Source organism: Neovison vison, chromosome 11 (assembly GCF_020171115.1).
Source record: "Neovison vison isolate M4711 chromosome 11, ASM_NN_V1, whole genome shotgun sequence".
Lineage (NCBI taxonomy): Eukaryota > Metazoa > Chordata > Mammalia > Carnivora > Mustelidae > Neogale > Neogale vison.
In genome coordinates this window covers 99,447,599-99,465,121 of record NC_058101.1, presented here as the reverse complement: position 1 = coordinate 99,465,121, position 17,523 = coordinate 99,447,599, and the positions used below count along the sequence as shown (strand labels likewise).

Below are 17,523 nucleotides of genomic sequence, written 5' to 3'. Positions count from 1 at the left end.
GGCTGTGGCCGACTAAAATCAGAGAAATCCTGACTTTAGCCGTTTCAGAAAGTGACCCAGTATCAGAGGAATGATGAGGACATAAATATGAGTGAAAGCCTTGGGGTTCTTCCCTTTCTCTCCCAGAATGGGTGCTCACTACTTGGACTGTTGTGACTATCGCTTTATCTACATTTTGACTAGCACTTGGAACACTACCTCTGGGCAACTTAAACGAAAACTTGTTTTCCAGGGTGAAGTAAACAGGAAGAAAATTCCATTGTTCATCAAATGTGGTATAAACGGTTTGCCTGAGCTGCCTATTTCTGGGTGCATTCCTGACAAAACAACCGAGGGGGCAATAATGGGTACTTCAAGCTTTTCTTTTCTACCCCCGATATGTGAAAAGATAGCCTAAGTTGTCTGGGAAGGGACAGCAGTCAGCTGTGCTGGATTTCCAGTGCTTCCCAGATTCTGCACTATTAGCTTATTTTTTCCAATGTGGCTCTGTAATAACAACCCACTCCTTTCCCTGCACTCCTGGCCCCTTCTGATGTTTTGTTATGCTCATGCTGAAAGAAAAGGTGTCTGTGCATACTGTATCTCTTCATTTGGCTTCAGGGATTTCCCTTTGATTTGGAAAGAATAATCTCTCAAATTCCGCTATAAAATATACAGGAGAAAGAAAAAAAGATAAAGCTCCAGGAATGTGTGCTGGTGTTGACATTTTGTTCTAATATGGCTCATGTGAATGATCAATTACTCCAAGTCTTAATTATCCGCACTGTGGTTCACCACTGATTTGTGTGGCCCCGTTTAGCTTTGTTGCCATCCTTCCAGGTATTAAAACAGCCACTCTCCCACAGGTACCTCCTAGACACCAGGAGTAACTCCACAGCCCCCTAATTGCTCTCTCCCTGGTTCTGCCCGGAATATTTATGGTGAGTCGCCAGTTATCTCCTCCCTGGCAGCCGTCCCTGCTTTCCTGCAGCAAGCAATTGCCCACACGCACATTTGCAAACAGAGGCTCACTCAAGTGTCACTGAAGGAGACAGGAGGTGGAGCCAAAAGGGCTTTAAAAAGGAAAGGGAGTCATTCTACTTTGCAAAAAGAGAAACTATGTTTGGGGAGGAATCCTATCTCTGTACTTCTTTTTCAGCCTCAGCAAGGGTCGGTCGGAACTTTCCATCACTTTCCTTTTTTTCCTTTCTCTCTCACCGCGGCCTATACTGCTCTGCCTGTCACAGGGAAGTCACCAGCAGGCCTCTAGAAGTCAGCCGCCCGTGAAACTGTGAAATTTGTCATACGGGTGTCAGGTATTTCTTACTGACTTCCCAAGAACTTTGATAAAGAAATCTTGCCCCAGGGGTCCCCGACAGGCTGCAGGCCACCGTCTTGAGTTGAAGAAGGAAGAGCTGGAAGACTATACAGCAAAGGAGCAGAGCGAAAGATGCCCCAGGGCTGCAGGCCAACCCAGGGGGACACGCTTGGGGTCAGACGTACCCACTCTGCTGGGGCTATGCTCAAGCAAAGTCAAGTGATTTTCTGTTGAAGGTTCAAGACTATCAAGATTATGCTGCTCGTCCTAGTCATTCTGTTACCAGTAGTTTTTAAATGTAGTTCTGCTAGTCTCTCAGTCCTGGAACACTGGAACTGCCCTGAAGCCTCTCCCTCAGGAAAGGGAAATTCTACTTGTGTGGGTAAGTCATCTCATTAAAAGGAATTCATATCCTCCCAGAAACTGCCTTCATATACCTGTCCATTCTGTTTTGTATACTTGGGTGTTTTTTTCTGATTTGTCTTTGGGTGGGTATATTTGGGTAATTTTTGTTTTCTAATGCAAGTACATTTCCTTCTGGTTGTGAGAGGTAATCTGCTACCAACTATAAAAATTCACAGCTCTCAAACTGTTCTTGTGTGTTTGAGTGAATATGTCTCATTTGTAAGTAACTAAGTAATTTGTAAGTAAGTAAGTAATTTGTAAGTAACTGAACATTTCTTTTCATGTAAACTTTATTCTGACATGAGGAGTATCTATTCACTTAGCTAGTCAGCTTTATATTGGAAGCTGGGGAAACAGATGGATTTTTTTTGGGAAACTGTTTCTATATAAGCCATAAAGTTAAAAAAAAATCCTTCTTTCTGATAACTTTGTATAAGAACTCAGAAGTTGCTAAAACACTCGTGAAAAAATGGGATGGGAATAGGGAACAAATGTGATTCTGTCATTTTGAAAGCCAAGTTTCAAGTTCAACCTCCTCTCCCCTCTCGCCTCTCCTGCTGTTTCTGAGCTCTGAGGGCAACTTCAGTTTTTGACTAACAGGTGCATTGAAACTTTGAGCACTGCTAAGAAATGACAGTATGCCACACACCCCTCCTATATTAAATGGGTTTTCCATCAAGGAGAAATGGAACTTTTACCAGACGCAAAGAATCATCATGCTTGAGAACTTTGTCTGAAAAACATCTCTCTCTCTCCACTCCTGCTTCCCCTTCTTCCCTTCTCTCCACCTTCCCCCAAAAGGGACCCCACGAACCTGTTCCTCAGCTGTTGGAGCAGAAGTAAAAACTTTTGGACAGTTATGTCAAGTGGATTGGAAACTCTCTGGGGCAGGAGAATTTTCTGAGACTAGTTGGCCAGTTCCCCGAGACAGGCTCTGCCTTCTGCATGGAATGTGAGGGGAGATGGTAGGAGCCAGTCAAGAAGCAGAATCTGAGAGAGCAAAATTTTAGAGAAATGAACTGCTGCACATACCTTTAGAGGTTCAGGGAACAAACTGACTGATTCCTGCTTGCAAAGGAGCCTCTGCCTTGGGCTCCTCGCTGCCCCTGCAGGTGGCTCAGAGCTGCCATCACTAAGGCTGGTTGCACCAAGTAAACCTAAAGGCCAGGCTAGAGACAGTGAGTCAAGCAGGACTGTGTCAGAGTGGAAGGCTTTAGAAGCAAACACACCTCCTTTCAAATCCATTCTACCTATTGAATACTTAAGCAAGACTAGATTGTTGCTGGGAACTAAGTATACCCCCGATTCGGGATTGTCATGGGGATGGCGTGAGATCACACATAAAATGCACCTAGCATGAGCATGGAGGTTGCAGGTGGTGCTCAATAATGTCTCTTGGCCCTTCCACGGCTTGACTAAAACCCTTTGATCAAGTCATACCAGGAGGTGCCTTATTTGAACAGTCTTGTGACATGGCACAGACCCCAGAGAGTGTAGAATGTCTGGATGCCACTTGGTGATTCTGCCTCTGCTCCCTCGTTCCTTGCAAGTCACTGGTTTAAACCCCCCTGCTTTACACTCCACATCTCATGTCAGCTGATAACTGCCCGGGTCACACTCTGTGCCCCCTGCATTTCAGAGGATAGTATTCCTCCCCTCTAAATAGATAGAGTGCTATCTATTTTTCTGCCAATTAAATTCTACTGGCCTTTTTACTTGCCTTTGGCATTGAGCCAGACCACCTCTGGCCAGCAGGAAGAACGCTTTGCGGTTTGACAAAGTTCAGGTTACTTTGTGCAAGGTTGTCATTCATGTGACTGCTAGCCGGGTAAGCCACTTGATAACACGGAATTGGGTTTTTTCATTCTACCCTCCACCATCCTTCCTGCCTCTTTTTTTTTTTTTTTAATTGAATGAGTATTTTATTAGCCATATTTGAGCTAGAGTTAGGTGAGAAGAGCAATAAGGAAAACTGCTGGCAAGTGGCTTCTGAACTTTCAAGCCTGTTTGCCCTGGAGGAGAAAAATCAGTTGAAAAAAAGGAACTTTTCCTGTTTGCCATGTGTACCTGTATTATTTGTCTGAACTTTCCTAGTAAAGAAAGGGTGAGGAAGAAGTGCAGGCCAACCGTGAGACAGCTGGCTGCAGGAGGGATCGGGGGTACTAAGTTAGCCAACTGGGAAGATCACTCTTCTCCGTAAACAGTGAGATCCTTGATTTCAGCACTGGCTGAGGCTTGGTCAGCTTCCCAGTCCTGTGCAAAGCGGAGTAATTCCAAGATCAGAATCTTGTTTATTTTTTCAACCAAGGTTATACAAAGTTTTTTTTTTTTTAAATCTAACTGCAAAGAAATTATAGAAATGATCTTCTACACATACCATGTGAATGAAACCACCCCCTCAAGTACTCAGTGGTTTGGTGCTTTGAGGGGCCATCAAGCTTAGTGGTAAAAAAGCTTAAGTTTTGGAGACAGACTGGGGTTCAGATACCAGTTCTGCTGCTTGTGAATGGAGTCTCATTTTCCTTAGTGCAAAACAGAGATTTTTTCCTTAGTGCAAAACACCCTCAAAATTGTTGTTGTCAGGATTATGTTAATGTATTTGTTTTCAGTGTCTACCATACATTACAATCGCCAGTGTCTGGGTTACCACCCTGGATCATCTGGGTCAGAGTCTCTTCTGGGGGTGCAATCCAGGCCCCATTTTCTTTTTTATTCTCCTTTGGCAGTTTCAACAGGCATAATGAACAGCTTCGGTCCAGGACCACTAAATTAATACATAAGAAGGGCTTAAAAAAAAAAAGTGCATAAAACAGAGCCTGGCATATAATTAGCTCTCAGTAAGTCTTAGCTTCTATCAGTATTTTTATCATTGTTAACATTATTTTTATTGGTGGCAATAGTAATAATATTTTCTAAATGTGGCTTGGTTTCTTCTACAATAATTAAATTTTCTTTTTTTTTTACACACAGAAAAAAATGACACATTGAAAAACTTGATGATGGTTTTACCACATTAAAAAAGTAGTCAAAATAATTTCAACATTTATAACTTGTATTTTTGTAATCAGAAGAAATGTTTATTAAAAATACAAGAACACATCAAACTGACTTTAGTAAGTGTCCATTTGTCTTTCTGTGTGACATCAACTGATAAAAATTGCACTAAGCACCAATTAAATCTGCTTGCTAGATTTCTTACCAGTAATAATTTTATTTTAATAACAGTATCAAAAACAAGCCACTTGAAAATGATTATTTAAATTTCTTGCATATTTTTTTCTTGTATTTAGAACCAGTTTCTCTAAGATGTTTAAAGTTGTTGTGGGCTTATAAAGAAATAATAAAATAATTCTTTAAATGAATTTACATTTTGAACAAGTTGTGGTTGTCCAAATATTCGACATTTTAGTTTAGAAGTTGGAAGGTGGGAATTCTTTGCTTTTGTTCAGAATTGAACAGTTAATTATTTTCCATTAAAAGTAAATGGACTAGTAATTTGGCTCACATAAATTCAGAATCTTCTATGTTTTGGACTAGTTTAAGAAGCATAGATATTAACTCTTTAAATGTTTGGTAGAATTCAGCCATGAAGCTATCTGGTTCTGGACTTTTGTTTGTTGGGAGTTTTTTAATTACTGCTTCAATTTTATTGCTGGTAATCCATCCATTCAAATTTTCCATTTTTTCCTGATTCACTTTTGAGGGTTATATGTTTCTAGTAATTTATTGATTTCTTCCAGGTTGACCAATTTTTTAACATATAATTTTTCCTAATATTCTCTCATAACTCCTCTAATTCTGTGGTGGTGTTATTATTTCTCCTCTTTCATTTCTAATTTTATTTGCGTCCCCTCTCCCTCTCTCTCTCTCTTTTTAATGAGTCTGGCTAGAGGCTTATCAATTTTATTGCTCTTTTCAAAGAGCTAGCTCCTGGTTTCGTTGATCTATTATTTTTTTTAAAGTCTGTTTTATTTATTTTTGTTCTAATCTTCATTATCTCCTTCTTTCTGATTTTGGGTTTTGTTTGCTCTTTTTTTTTTTTTAACTCCTTTAGGTATAAGGTTAGGTTGTTTGTTTGAAATTTTTCCTGCTTCTTGAGGTAGGTCTGTATTGCCATAATCTTCTCTCTTGTGGCAGCTTTTACTACATTCCAAAGATTTTTTTAAAGATTTATTTACTTATTTTGAAAGAGAGAGAGAGGGAGAGAGCATGTATACATGAGAGCACATGAGCAGGGGGAGGGGCAGAGGGAGAGTGAGAGGGAGAGAATCTCAAGCAGACTCCCTTCTGAGTGCAGAGCGGGATGTGGGGCTTGGTCTCACAGCCCTGAGATCATGACCTGAACCTGAATCGAGTCAGACATTTAGCTGACTAAGCCATCCAGGTGCTCCTGGATCCCAAAGATTTTGGACCATTGTGTTTTTATTTTTATTTGTTCCATGTATTTTTTGATTGCTTTCTTTTGGTGTAGGCAGGCTGGATCCAAGAACCCAGCAGGGGTCCCCCAGGACCAGCCAAGAGGGTTCTTGGGTATATGCAAGGCAAAAATCAAACACAAGCTTTGAGGGAGTGAGAGCAGAGTTATTGAAGATATAGAGAAAGTACAGGTACTGGCAGAGGCTGTGAGACTCAAAAAGGAAAAGAAGAATCTCATATTTGCTTGGGGTCTGGGGTTTTTACTGAGGATTGTGGTCTGGTACACGTTACCTCCCAGGCATCCAGGAACTGGTCAGATCAAGGACAAAGGCCTGGGTGTCCTCCCTAAGTTACTTGGAGCTAGCGGGTCTCGGCGCCTAGATGTCTAACCCCAGTTGTCTGGAATATGGACAAGATGGCCTCACCCAGTCCTTGCCCAGTCCTTCCTTGGATGTTATCTGTTGTGCTGGAAGACTCTAAAGAAATCATTAACTCCTTGCCCCTTACAAGGAAGACATACATTATTTTACTATGAGGTATGTGTAAAATCGGGGTACAGATCCGAGCAAGAATAGAAGCAGGAAGAGGAGCAAAAAGCAGATTTTTATGGAGCCCTTTAGTTTTCCTCTCTCACTTTGATGCAGGAATTTAGTTAATGTATGAATACTTCAGTTGTTTCAGCCACATACGAGGCAGAAACTCGTGCTCTCATCACCTCTTGACCTTCCTCCAAAGCCTGAAGTTTGAGTTGGTGTGTGTGTCTGTTTTCACTTTATGACCTTGGTTTTCTGATTCTCCCAGGCCTGGCTTAACCATGCTAATGTCTCTCGGTGTCTGGGTTTCCCAAGGGTTTCCCAGGATACTTAGTCCCCTGGAATTTGTGTGAGTGTGAAGGCATTTGAGAGCCAGCAGACCCCTGTGACAATGATTCATGGTAATCGTTGATTTATTTGCAAGCCCCCTCCCAGTGACAGGAGAGAATAGCGGGCTTAGAGAAAAGCACTACCTTCTTTCCTTCCTTTGGAACAGCCTATCAGTGTGCCTTCGATCAGCTTTGTATATGTAAGTGGATTTCATTCACGAGGTGGTTCTTTCTGTGGATAGATGGTTGCTAGGATACAGAGAGTCCCAACAACATCATGGCAGCTGCCTAGTTCTTCCGCACATGGTGTGGCAGTTGAGAAATATTATATTTTATTTATTTCAATACTTTTCTGGTTAAAATTTCAAAAGCTTGAGGAAGGATCTTTCTTCTCCTGTAGATTCCATCCTTGTATAAACAGATCAATGATAGAGGATCAAAGTTGATACTATGAAGCTGCTGACACCAAGCCTATGTATTACAGGCCCTTCCCTTATGAGGGTTAAAACAGGCACAGAGGCAAGAGCTACCAGGAATATTCTGGTGTTTTTCTCCCTCCCTCTGAAGTATATAGTTGTTCTGTTTACTGTAAAATTTGCAGCAGAAAGGAATTTAACCTCTCCTTGGTCTGCAGGGAGACAGCAAAGGCTATTGTCTTTAACATTAATGTGTCCAGTATATGGAAATGTACATCTTTTAGATTCAAGCAACATTATTGAGAATTTTAAAAGCTCTAAGTGGATCCAAAAGTTTATTTTATTTTGGAAAGCAAATTTGGAAAAAAACTGAAACTTTGATATGTCCTGGTTATCCTAATGAATCATGGCAGCAATTTCATCTAAGAAGAAAAAAAAGGTATATGAAGAAAAATTTTCATCTAAAATTTCAATACATTTAAAAGCACCCAATAGGGAACCTGGGTGGCTCAGTGGGTTAAAGCCTCTGCCTTCGGCTCAGGTCATGGTCGCAGGGTCCTGGGATCAGCCCCGCATGGGGCTCTCTGCTCAGCGGGGAGCCTGCTTCCCTCTCTCTCTAGACTGCCTGCCTCTCTGCCTACTTGTGATCTCTGTCTGTCAAATAAATAAATTTTAAAAAAATCTAAAAAAAAAAAGTTAAAAAGCACCCAATAATGCCCAAGAAAAGATGATATAGGTGACTGTCTTTCTTTTTTAAATTTGTTTAACTTTTTTTATTTTTTAAAGGTTTTATCTATTTATTTGACAGAGAGAGCACAAGCAGGGGGAGCTGTAGGCAGAGGGAGGGGGAGAAGCAGGCTCCCGGCAGAGCAGAGAACCTAACATGGGGCTCTATCCCAGGACCCTGGGATCATGATCTGAGCCAAAGGCAGATGCTTAACCAACTGAGCCACCCAGGCACCCTCTTTCTCCCTTCCTTTTTCTTTCTTTCAGATTTTGTTTATTTATTTGAGAAAGAGAGAGAATGAGAGAGAGAGAAAGCACATGCACAAGTGGGGGAGGGGCAGAGGGAGAGGGAGAAGCAGGCTCCCCACTGAGCAGGGAGCCTGATGTGGGGCTCAATCCCAGGACCTTGGGATCATGACTGGAGCTGAAGGCACATGCTTAACTGACTGAGCCACCCAAGTGCCCATACTGGCTTTCATTATTGATATATTGTCTTCCGGAAAAGAAAGCCAAAAAGAAGCACACTGTGCGTGAATATCCCTCTTTAACATAAACCAGGTCGATGCACATGAAATGACCAGATTTTATCACTTCTGACAGAGAGTATGAAATGTCATTTTAGAAACAAAGGACACATTTTAAGCAGAGTGAGTTGTGGTTGGTGCATTACCCAAGTGAATTGAACTTGTCACCAAAAATGAGAGGCAGTTGCAGACAGGTGATTCTGGTGTCACTTTGCTTGTTGTCTTATTTTGCATGAAAGCCTCTCCTACCCTCTGTCAATGTGCTGTGCCTGGCAGGTTGTGTTAGGTCTCAGCTTTTTAAATGGATAAGGTTCCGTTATATAGCTGATATGAGCTGCCCCTGCTTACCTCATAGGATTTTATGAAGACTCAGTTAATTAATTCATGTAAGGTGCTTACAATCTTGCCTGATTTAGTGAGTTTCCACTAGATACTAGCTGTTACTTTCTACCAAAGACCATAAGCTGCGACATTAGGAACATCTTCACTTTGTGAAATTTTTCTAATGCCATTTCTTCAAATTTGTAATGATGCTTAAAGAAATCTGAAGTTAGTGTCTTGGGATGAGCAAGGCCTCACCATCATCTTACCCACTCTTCTCTGTGATTTGTCATTATCCTTGATGATAAAGTATGGCACAAAATCCCCAATTCATTATTTTTTCCTAAGTAATTATTCTATTTGTCATATTTGCCTTCAACATTCTGAAGAAATTATATGAAGCATTTTTTTCCCCTCTATTTCTATAGCTATGCATGCAGCTGGGGCCTAGGACTAAGTACTGGCCAGGGTGGAATTAATAAGAACAATGAAATTGGACTCAGAAAACATCTAGAGACCAACACTTCTTAATTTTCTTTTGTTTCTATCTATTTGTTTAGGGATGCTCAGAATGTAGTATCCATAGGCAAATATTTATTTGTTTCACTTTGCAGTTTGGGAAACATTCTTTTAAAGGCAGTTAAAGAAGATAATTGTGTTAGTTATAGATGAGATCCACACCACATTTTGTACCTCCAATAATTTTTTTCCAGATGTGATCAGTTGATGAATTTTCTAGACTTCCTCCAGAGGGCCGAGCATACGTCATGGCAAAGGTGGGCATTGTTTTTTTCAGGTTAAGGTTTTATTTCCTTTTGTAGAGCTTATAGTGACACATTATTAACTTGATGTTTGAAGTTGAGAGAAGCAGAAAGAAGAAGGCATTTCACAGAAAATAGGAGTTAAGGTGAATAGCATCTATTTATGAATTTACCACAAGCTTTGGCTTCTTCACAAAATGTTCCAGACAAGGAAGCTATTGAATTCTGTAAGACCAGCAGGTTAGGAATTGAATTGTTAATGTTAGATTAGAAAGACCTAGAAGATCATGTATCCAGCGGCCTCCTGTTACTGCTGAAAAGCTGAGATCCAGAGGGGCGAAGTAATTCACTAGGATTCTGTAATACTTTGAACTCAGGACCCTGGACTCATAAAATTTACCATGTATGTGCCACCTCCCATGACTGATGGTTGAAAGCCCACCAGTGTAATGATTAGTTTTCCTTACCTAAAAGTATTAATAATATTAGGTTGGTTTAGGTTAAGTCTCTTAATATGTCTAGTTGTTTATATTTAAAGCACCTTGAAAGTAGGACTAAGGTTTCCTTTTATATAAATTATACCAATAAGTTAATTCAAATCAATTCAACAAATGTCTATTCAACATCAATTATGTGTTTAGACTGACAGTGTTAATATCACTGATCCAAATGCCCAGGGTCTGCTGAGGGGTCAGAGGGGTTCCCAGCTCAAAGAGCTGGATGTGGAGTGTTTACCTGATGACTTATGGACCATATTAGTTGGATTTACCAAAACTAACTTTGACAAAATCCGACAAGTGGCTTAAAAACCTTCCTGCAAAGGAACTAAAGATTGCAGACAATGCTACTAATTCAAGCTCAAGAGAATAATGAGGGAAGGACAGAAGGACAGTTTTCTTTTTCCTAGAATAAGCTCTTTCTTGGTTGCATAAGAGACAAAAACAATGTAAGTCTCTTTAGACTTGACAAAAAAAATAAGGAAAAAAATTAATAAGAAGATAGTCTGAAAACTGGATTTATGTTTATTAATATTAGCGATGAACCACACAAGTGTAAATTTTGCCTTGAAATGTTAGCTAACGGTAACATGAAGCCTTCAGGACAGACAAGATATTTTAAAATGAGTATCCAGGAATGCAAAATTACTTTTTCTGGTTTTTACAGATGTGCTCAAAGTTTGGATATATAGGACTCTATTTACTAAGCTTAATGACAAAAATTTAGAAGGTTCTCAAGATTTCTGACATTACAGCAAAAATAGAAAAGCCTCTTACTATTAGTGAAATACATATTTCTCCTGCTTCCTGCTGTGGTAGAACACAGCTAAAATAATACATGGAAAACCGCATAACAACAGATTAAAACGTGTTCTTTTGTCAGCAAACACTGTTGAAAACTTCACAGAAAGCATTACCAAAATTTTGAAGAGAAAGTATTATAAAAATTATGGAGTTGAGTAAACATAAAGGTGTTTCTAAATATAGCTTGGCTTATGGCATTTTCCAGAAAGTAATAGTCAACACTTAAATGACTACTCATTGTATGTGAGGAAAAATTCTAAGCACATGGCATGAAATAATTTGTTTAGTTTTCATAATAATTCTATGAGGTAAGTACTATTATCATCTCCATTTAAAGATGATGAAACCAATACGCAGAGAGGTTAAGTAATGAGCTAAACGTCAGACAGCTAATAATTAGTGGTGCTGGGAAACAATCAACAGGGGCTTTCTGTCTCAGTGCTAGTGATCTTAGCCACTCTTGCATTCGTCTTTGTTTCAACAATGAAATGCACAAAGAACAAATACTTTTTCATTGACCAATAAAGGAAAAATGCATCAGAGAAGAAATTTTCCCCATAGTCAATGACTTCTTTATCTATTGACAAATGTGTTATGAAAAAAGTAGTAGAAGTGTACCCAGTGCCAATGGAACCATTGAATTTACTGGCATATCAGCAAAAAAGATTCTTAGGTAAGATCACAGCGGGCCCTATACCACAGTCCTTGGCAATCTCCCAGGGCAGCAGTGTTGTCAAGAAATTGAAACTAGAACTGCACAAAGTGCAGTGGGGTATCGCTGATGACTTGACTTCTCCAAAACAAGACTGAACTGGATTCTTTGTGATACTTTGTATTGGATGGGAGGGGCGGTAACCACGAACCTATTCTTTCCATAGGCTTGCCATAGAGCATCCTCAAGCAAAGCACACAAGAGAGCTAGTGTTACATAGTTTTCTTTTCCTTTCTTTCTTTCTTTCTTTTTTTTTTTTTTAAGATTTTGTTTATTTATTTGACAGACAGCAAGAGAAGGAGTGGGAGAGGAAGAAACAGGGCTCCCGCCAAGCAGGGAGCGGGATGTGGGGCTTGATCCCAGGACCCTGCGATCATGATCTGAGGCCAAGGCAGACGCTTAACCAACTGAGCCACCTAGGACCCCATAGTTTTCTTTTTAAAAAAGAATAAGTGTCTCATTGTGTTTTTGTTGTTGTTGTTGTTGTTGTTGTCTTACCTTTTCTGTGATGACAAATAGATGTTACTAGTATGCTACTCAAAAAAATAAAATCAGACATTTTTTCCCCTTCAAATTGAAGGTGATGTTCTAACAATGAGGAAGTAACTGCTGATCGTAAGAAACTTGGGTATGAAGAGAGCACTTGAAGACAGGTGTTCAGAAAAATCTCCATTGTTATGTGATTAGGTTGTTGAACAACCTAATGTCAGTATGCCACCTATTAAAAATTCTTATGTCTGCACTCTTATAAAACAACAACAACCTTGTGAGCAGAGTTTTTGGAACTTTAAAAAAACCTTCTAAATAATTTTTGTTCTTTCTAATTGGTAAAAAGAAAATAAGACACCTTCTGCTTAGTTTTCATTTACTGGTTGAAATCTAGGAAGATACAGATTTGCTAGCCTAATTCAATAAAATCTGTGAATGATGTGTTTTATGATTTTGTGTATACAGCCAGTGAAGGCAGTTCTTCCATTTGACATAAATATAATTGTGAAATATGTTTGTCTCTGACAGCTATCAAATTATCAAAACATTGGACTTTAAGCCAAATTTTTAAATTCTTATGTTATATTCAGTCTTTTTAGTAAACATAAACTAATCAGAAGGTATTGCATAATCTCAATTTTTCACATGCACAGAGACTTTTGGGACTGTGGGATATCACCAGCTGGAAATGTTGAGCAGAGAGTAGGAAATATAGTAGAAAAACACAGAAGACAGATCAAAATAGGCATTTCTGAGTCTTAACATGTGTGTGTTTGTGGGTATGTGTGAACATCTGGAAAAACTTTTCTAATGCTTTAATGTTGGTGAAAGCAGTTTAGTCTGGTAGCAGCAGTCTTTAAATGAAATTGAGCATAATTTATGCCGACAGGATGAGAGAGATTCAAACATGCTTATTTGAGACGAGGGATTACCTACAGCACAGGAACCTTATAACAGGACTCACTGTTCTATAAAACTGCATTTTTATGAATTTTTAAAAAGTTACACTGAGCTGTGGTATTAATCTGGAGATAGATGCATAAATTAATGGAATGGACTAGAATGTCCAGAAATGGACTTGAGGTAATATGGTCATTTGATCTTTGACAAAAGTGCAAAAGCAATTCAGTGGAGAAAGGATAGTCTTTTCAACAAATGATGTAGGACCAAGTCGGTACCTATGAGCAAAATAATGAACCTCAACCTGAACCACCTACCTTTGCAAAGATGAACTCAAAATGGATCGTAGATCTAAATTTAAGATGTAAAACTACAAAATTTTTAGGGGGAAAAAAAAGGAGAAATCTTTGTTTTGGGGTTAATAGTTCTTAGAAATGACACCAAAAGCATGATAAACAGAAGAGGGGAAAAAAGTTGATAAATTGTACCTCACCAAAATGAAAACTTTGGCTCTGCCAAAGGCAGTGTCAAGAGGATGAAGAGGCATGCTGCCTGCTGGAAGAAAACATTTGCAATTCATGTATCTGACAAAGCACTTGTATCCAAAGTGTATTTTTAAAAAATCTTTCAAATAAGACAATAAGAAAACAAATAACATAGCTAAAACTAGGCAAAGGATTTAAGCAGTTTCTTCACCAAAGAGAATATAAGGATGCTAATTAAGTCCATGTAAAGATGCTCAACGTTATTGTTATAGACTGAATGCAGCCTATGTTTATGTTTTAATTTCTGGAACTTGTAAATGTTACCTTATATGGCAAAAGGGACTCTGCAAATGTGATCCTGCAATGGGGTGGATATCCTGGACTATTTAGGTGGATCCTAAAGGTAATCATCAGTGTCCTTATAAGAGGGAGGCAGGAACATGCAAGGGGGAAGAAGACAGTGTAAGTGGAGAGAGATTTGAAGAGTCTGCACCACTGGCTTTAAAAATGGGGAAGGAATACATTAGATATAGGAAATATATATATATGGGGTGCAATATATTATAAAATTAGAGATGTAGTTATCCAGATGATGTAATTGTAGGAATCCATTTAAAGGGACCCATTTTAAAAACATTATTATGATGATGATGATGTAAGTCTCAGGTGTATAGCTTTATAATATGACATCTGCATATAATGAAGTCATCACCACCACAAGTCTAGTTACCATCCATCCCAAATGGTTCACTCCCTTCCCCTCTAGAAACCACTAGTCTGTTCTCTGCATTTATGTTTGTTTTATTTTATGCCTCCCTCCTGCCCGCCTTCCTTTTTCTTTCCTCCTCTTCTTTTCTTTCCTTTTGTTTTTTCTTTTCTTTCCTTTCTTTTTCCTTCTCTTCTCTTCCCTTTTCCTTCTTCCTTTCCTTTCCTTTCCTTTCCTGTTCTTCCTTCCTCATTCCAGATAGGAGTAAAATTTCTCTGTCTGACTTCTTGCTTACCACAATACCCTCTAGGTCCATCTATGCTGTCACAAATAGCGAGATGTTTCTTTTTGTGTAATATTCCGTTCTGTACATCTATGTACCATATCTTTATTCATTCATGTATTGATGGACACTCCATTTTTTTTTAAAGATTTTATTTATTTGACAGAGAGAGAGAGATCACAAGTAGGCAGGGAGGCAGGCAGAGAGAGAGAGGGAAGCAGGCTCCCCGCCGAGCAGAGAGCCCTATGCGGGGCTCGACCCCAGGACCCCGAGACCATGACCTGAGCCCAAGGCAGAGGCTCAACCCACTGAACCACCCAGGTGCCCCACTCCATTTGTTTTCTTACAGTGGTGATTGTAAATAATGCTATAGTAAACATAGGGGTGCATACATCTTTTGAACTAACATTTTTGTGTTGTTTTGATAAATATCCAGAAATGGAATAGCTGGCTCCTATGGTCGTTCTACTCTTAATTTTTTGAGGAATCTGCCTACTGTTTTTTTTAGCGACTCTGCCAATTTACAGTCCCAACAGTGTATGAAGTTTCCTTTTTCTTCACATCCTCACCAACATTTGTTACACTTGCTATTCATTGTCTTTTGGATAATAGCTATTCTGACCGGTGTAAGGTGTTATCTCATGGTTTCCATTTGCATTTCCCTAGCATAATTAGTGATGTCGAGTATATTTTCATGTGTCTTTAGGCCATCTTTAGGTCTCCTTCGGAGAAATGTTGACTCATATTCTCTCCCTACTTTTAAATAGGGTTGGTTTTTTGTTGTTGAGTTGTAGTTCTCTGTACATTTTGCATATTTATATCTTATCAGATACCTGCTTTGCAAATATCTTCTTCCATTCAGTAGGTTGCCTTATCAGTTGATGGTGCTTTCCTGTGGTGTGCAGAGCTTTTTTATTTGATATAGTCCCATTTGTTTATTTTTGCTTTTGTTACTCTTGCCTTTGGAGTCTGATCCACAAAGATGGCACTTAGACCAACATTAAGAAGCTTAGCTCTTATGTTTTCTTCTAGGAATTTTATGGTTTCAGGTCTTGCATCCAAGTCTTTAATCTATTTGGAATTAACTTTTGTGTAGGGTATAAACAGTAGCATAGTTTCACTCTTTTGCATGTGGCTGTATGAGTTTTCCCAACACCATTTATTAAAGAGATTGTCCTTTCTCACTGTAGGCTCTTGGCTCCTTTGTTAAAGGGATCCACTTTCTAATCAGTTCCTGGAACGTGAATGCAGAGAATCTGGCCTTAGGGTGAACATGCCTAGAGCAGTGTTTCCTAGAATGGGTTTCTTAACACAGTTGAACTATGAGACAGTGCCCGGTAAGAGTTCCTGTTAAATTCAATTGGAAATAAACAGTACAGGATGATGTTTAAAAGCTAGACTCTGTGACCAGAAAGATATAGCTTTATTATTTATAAATAATATAAATCTGTTATTTATTGGCTACATGACTATGGCAAATTAACTGCTCTAAACTTCAGTTTCTTCTTCTATACAGTGAAAATGCCGAGCCCCTACCTCCCTGTGTTATCCGATTAAATGAAATAATGCATCCAATGAGCTACCCTAGTGATAACACCCAAGATGTCGGCTATTATTATTCTGGTGATATTCACCACCTGCCTTCCTGGAGTGTCAGAAAGTGTCATGGCACATTAAAAACTGAGAAGTCCTATTGAAAAGAAACAAAACAATTTTTTAGAAACTTTTAGTCTCAGTATCCTGAGAACCTGGAAGTGGACCTCTTAAGCTTGATGACACGAATCAGGCTGAGTGTTAGGTAGAGGCTACTTTCTGCTTTAGATGACACATGTCCACCACCGCTGTGGGACTACGTGGCAAACTTCACTCAGGTATTCCAGGAAGCAAAATTGAGCCCCAGAGCTTGTCTTACAGAATTAAGATTTCAATTCACCTCTCTGGCTCCCCTTTCCGGATGTATTATTTCTGGGTCACTTGGTGTCTCTCTCACCTGCCTTGAATGTTGACAGTAATGAATACGCTGAGAAGAAAGCTATGATTGCTCTCAAATTAAATATGTGCCCTTTCAAGTATGGTAATTAAAAACAACAACAACAACAACAACAAAAAAACCAAAAAGCCAGGAGATGGAGATGGACTTTTAGAGTGAAATAAAACGTCCTGCCTTCTTAAAACCCAAGTTACTACTCAAGTCAGCCCCTTGAGAGGCAGTAATAAGTGACTTTTATCAGGAGTTTATGGGGGGAGCAGTAAGAGGAAGCATGAAGCTTTCTTCCATCAGGTCTATCAGTTTATTTATTTTTTTAAGATTTTATTTATTTGACAGAGAGAGATAGCACAAGTTGGGAGAAGAGCAGAGGGAGCAGGAGAAGCAGGAGAAGCTCCCTGCTAAGTAGGGAGCCCGATGGCACTTGATCCCAGGACCCTGGGATTATGACCTCAGCTAAAGGCAGACACTTAACTGACTGAGCCAACCAGGTTCCCTAGGTGTGTCAGTTTAAATCTACATTCTTTTTCCATGGTGGTGTTGAATCCTGAAGGTCCAAAGCTCCCTTTTCACTCTCTGTCCTGTGAACCTTCAGTCTATCTCCAGATTTAGAGCTGGATACCAGAGGTGGGGAGAGCAGGGTACCATGCTGGCTTGAGAGACGACAAGGATTTGCTGTTAATCAGGTTGCAGGATGTTTCTGTGTTATCTAGGTCCTGTGAGTCTTTGCCCCCAGGATGGGACCTTTGCTATCTCCTTTCGTTGACCTCTGTGAGGCCACTTCCACCAGTTCAGAGCCTCTGATGAGGTGCCTCTTTGAAATACTGTGTTTCTGCTGCCCACTTCAATCAAAACCTGCTTGTCCTAACTGACCTCTGAACCAGTTCTTGGAGTCACTAATAAAAGTCACCAGTGTGCTCCAAACATTCTGT

At 39.6% G+C, this 17,523-nt stretch overlaps 1 protein-coding gene across 3 annotated transcripts in view; it reads left to right on the top strand.

Moving 5' to 3' along the window:
* The first annotated feature begins 1,005 nt into the window (after nucleotides 1-1,005).
* The window catches only part of EGF (epidermal growth factor), an 89,343-nt gene continuing 72,825 nt past the window's right edge, over nucleotides 1,006-17,523 (top strand). For all 3 annotated transcript variants that reach the window (XM_044224259.1, XM_044224260.1, XM_044224258.1), the window contains exon 1: nucleotides 1,006-1,679. In XM_044224259.1, coding sequence (XP_044080194.1) covers nucleotides 1,553-1,679 — 127 coding nt within the window. In that variant the 5' untranslated portion in view covers nucleotides 1,006-1,552. The remainder of the gene's footprint in view (nucleotides 1,680-17,523) is intronic.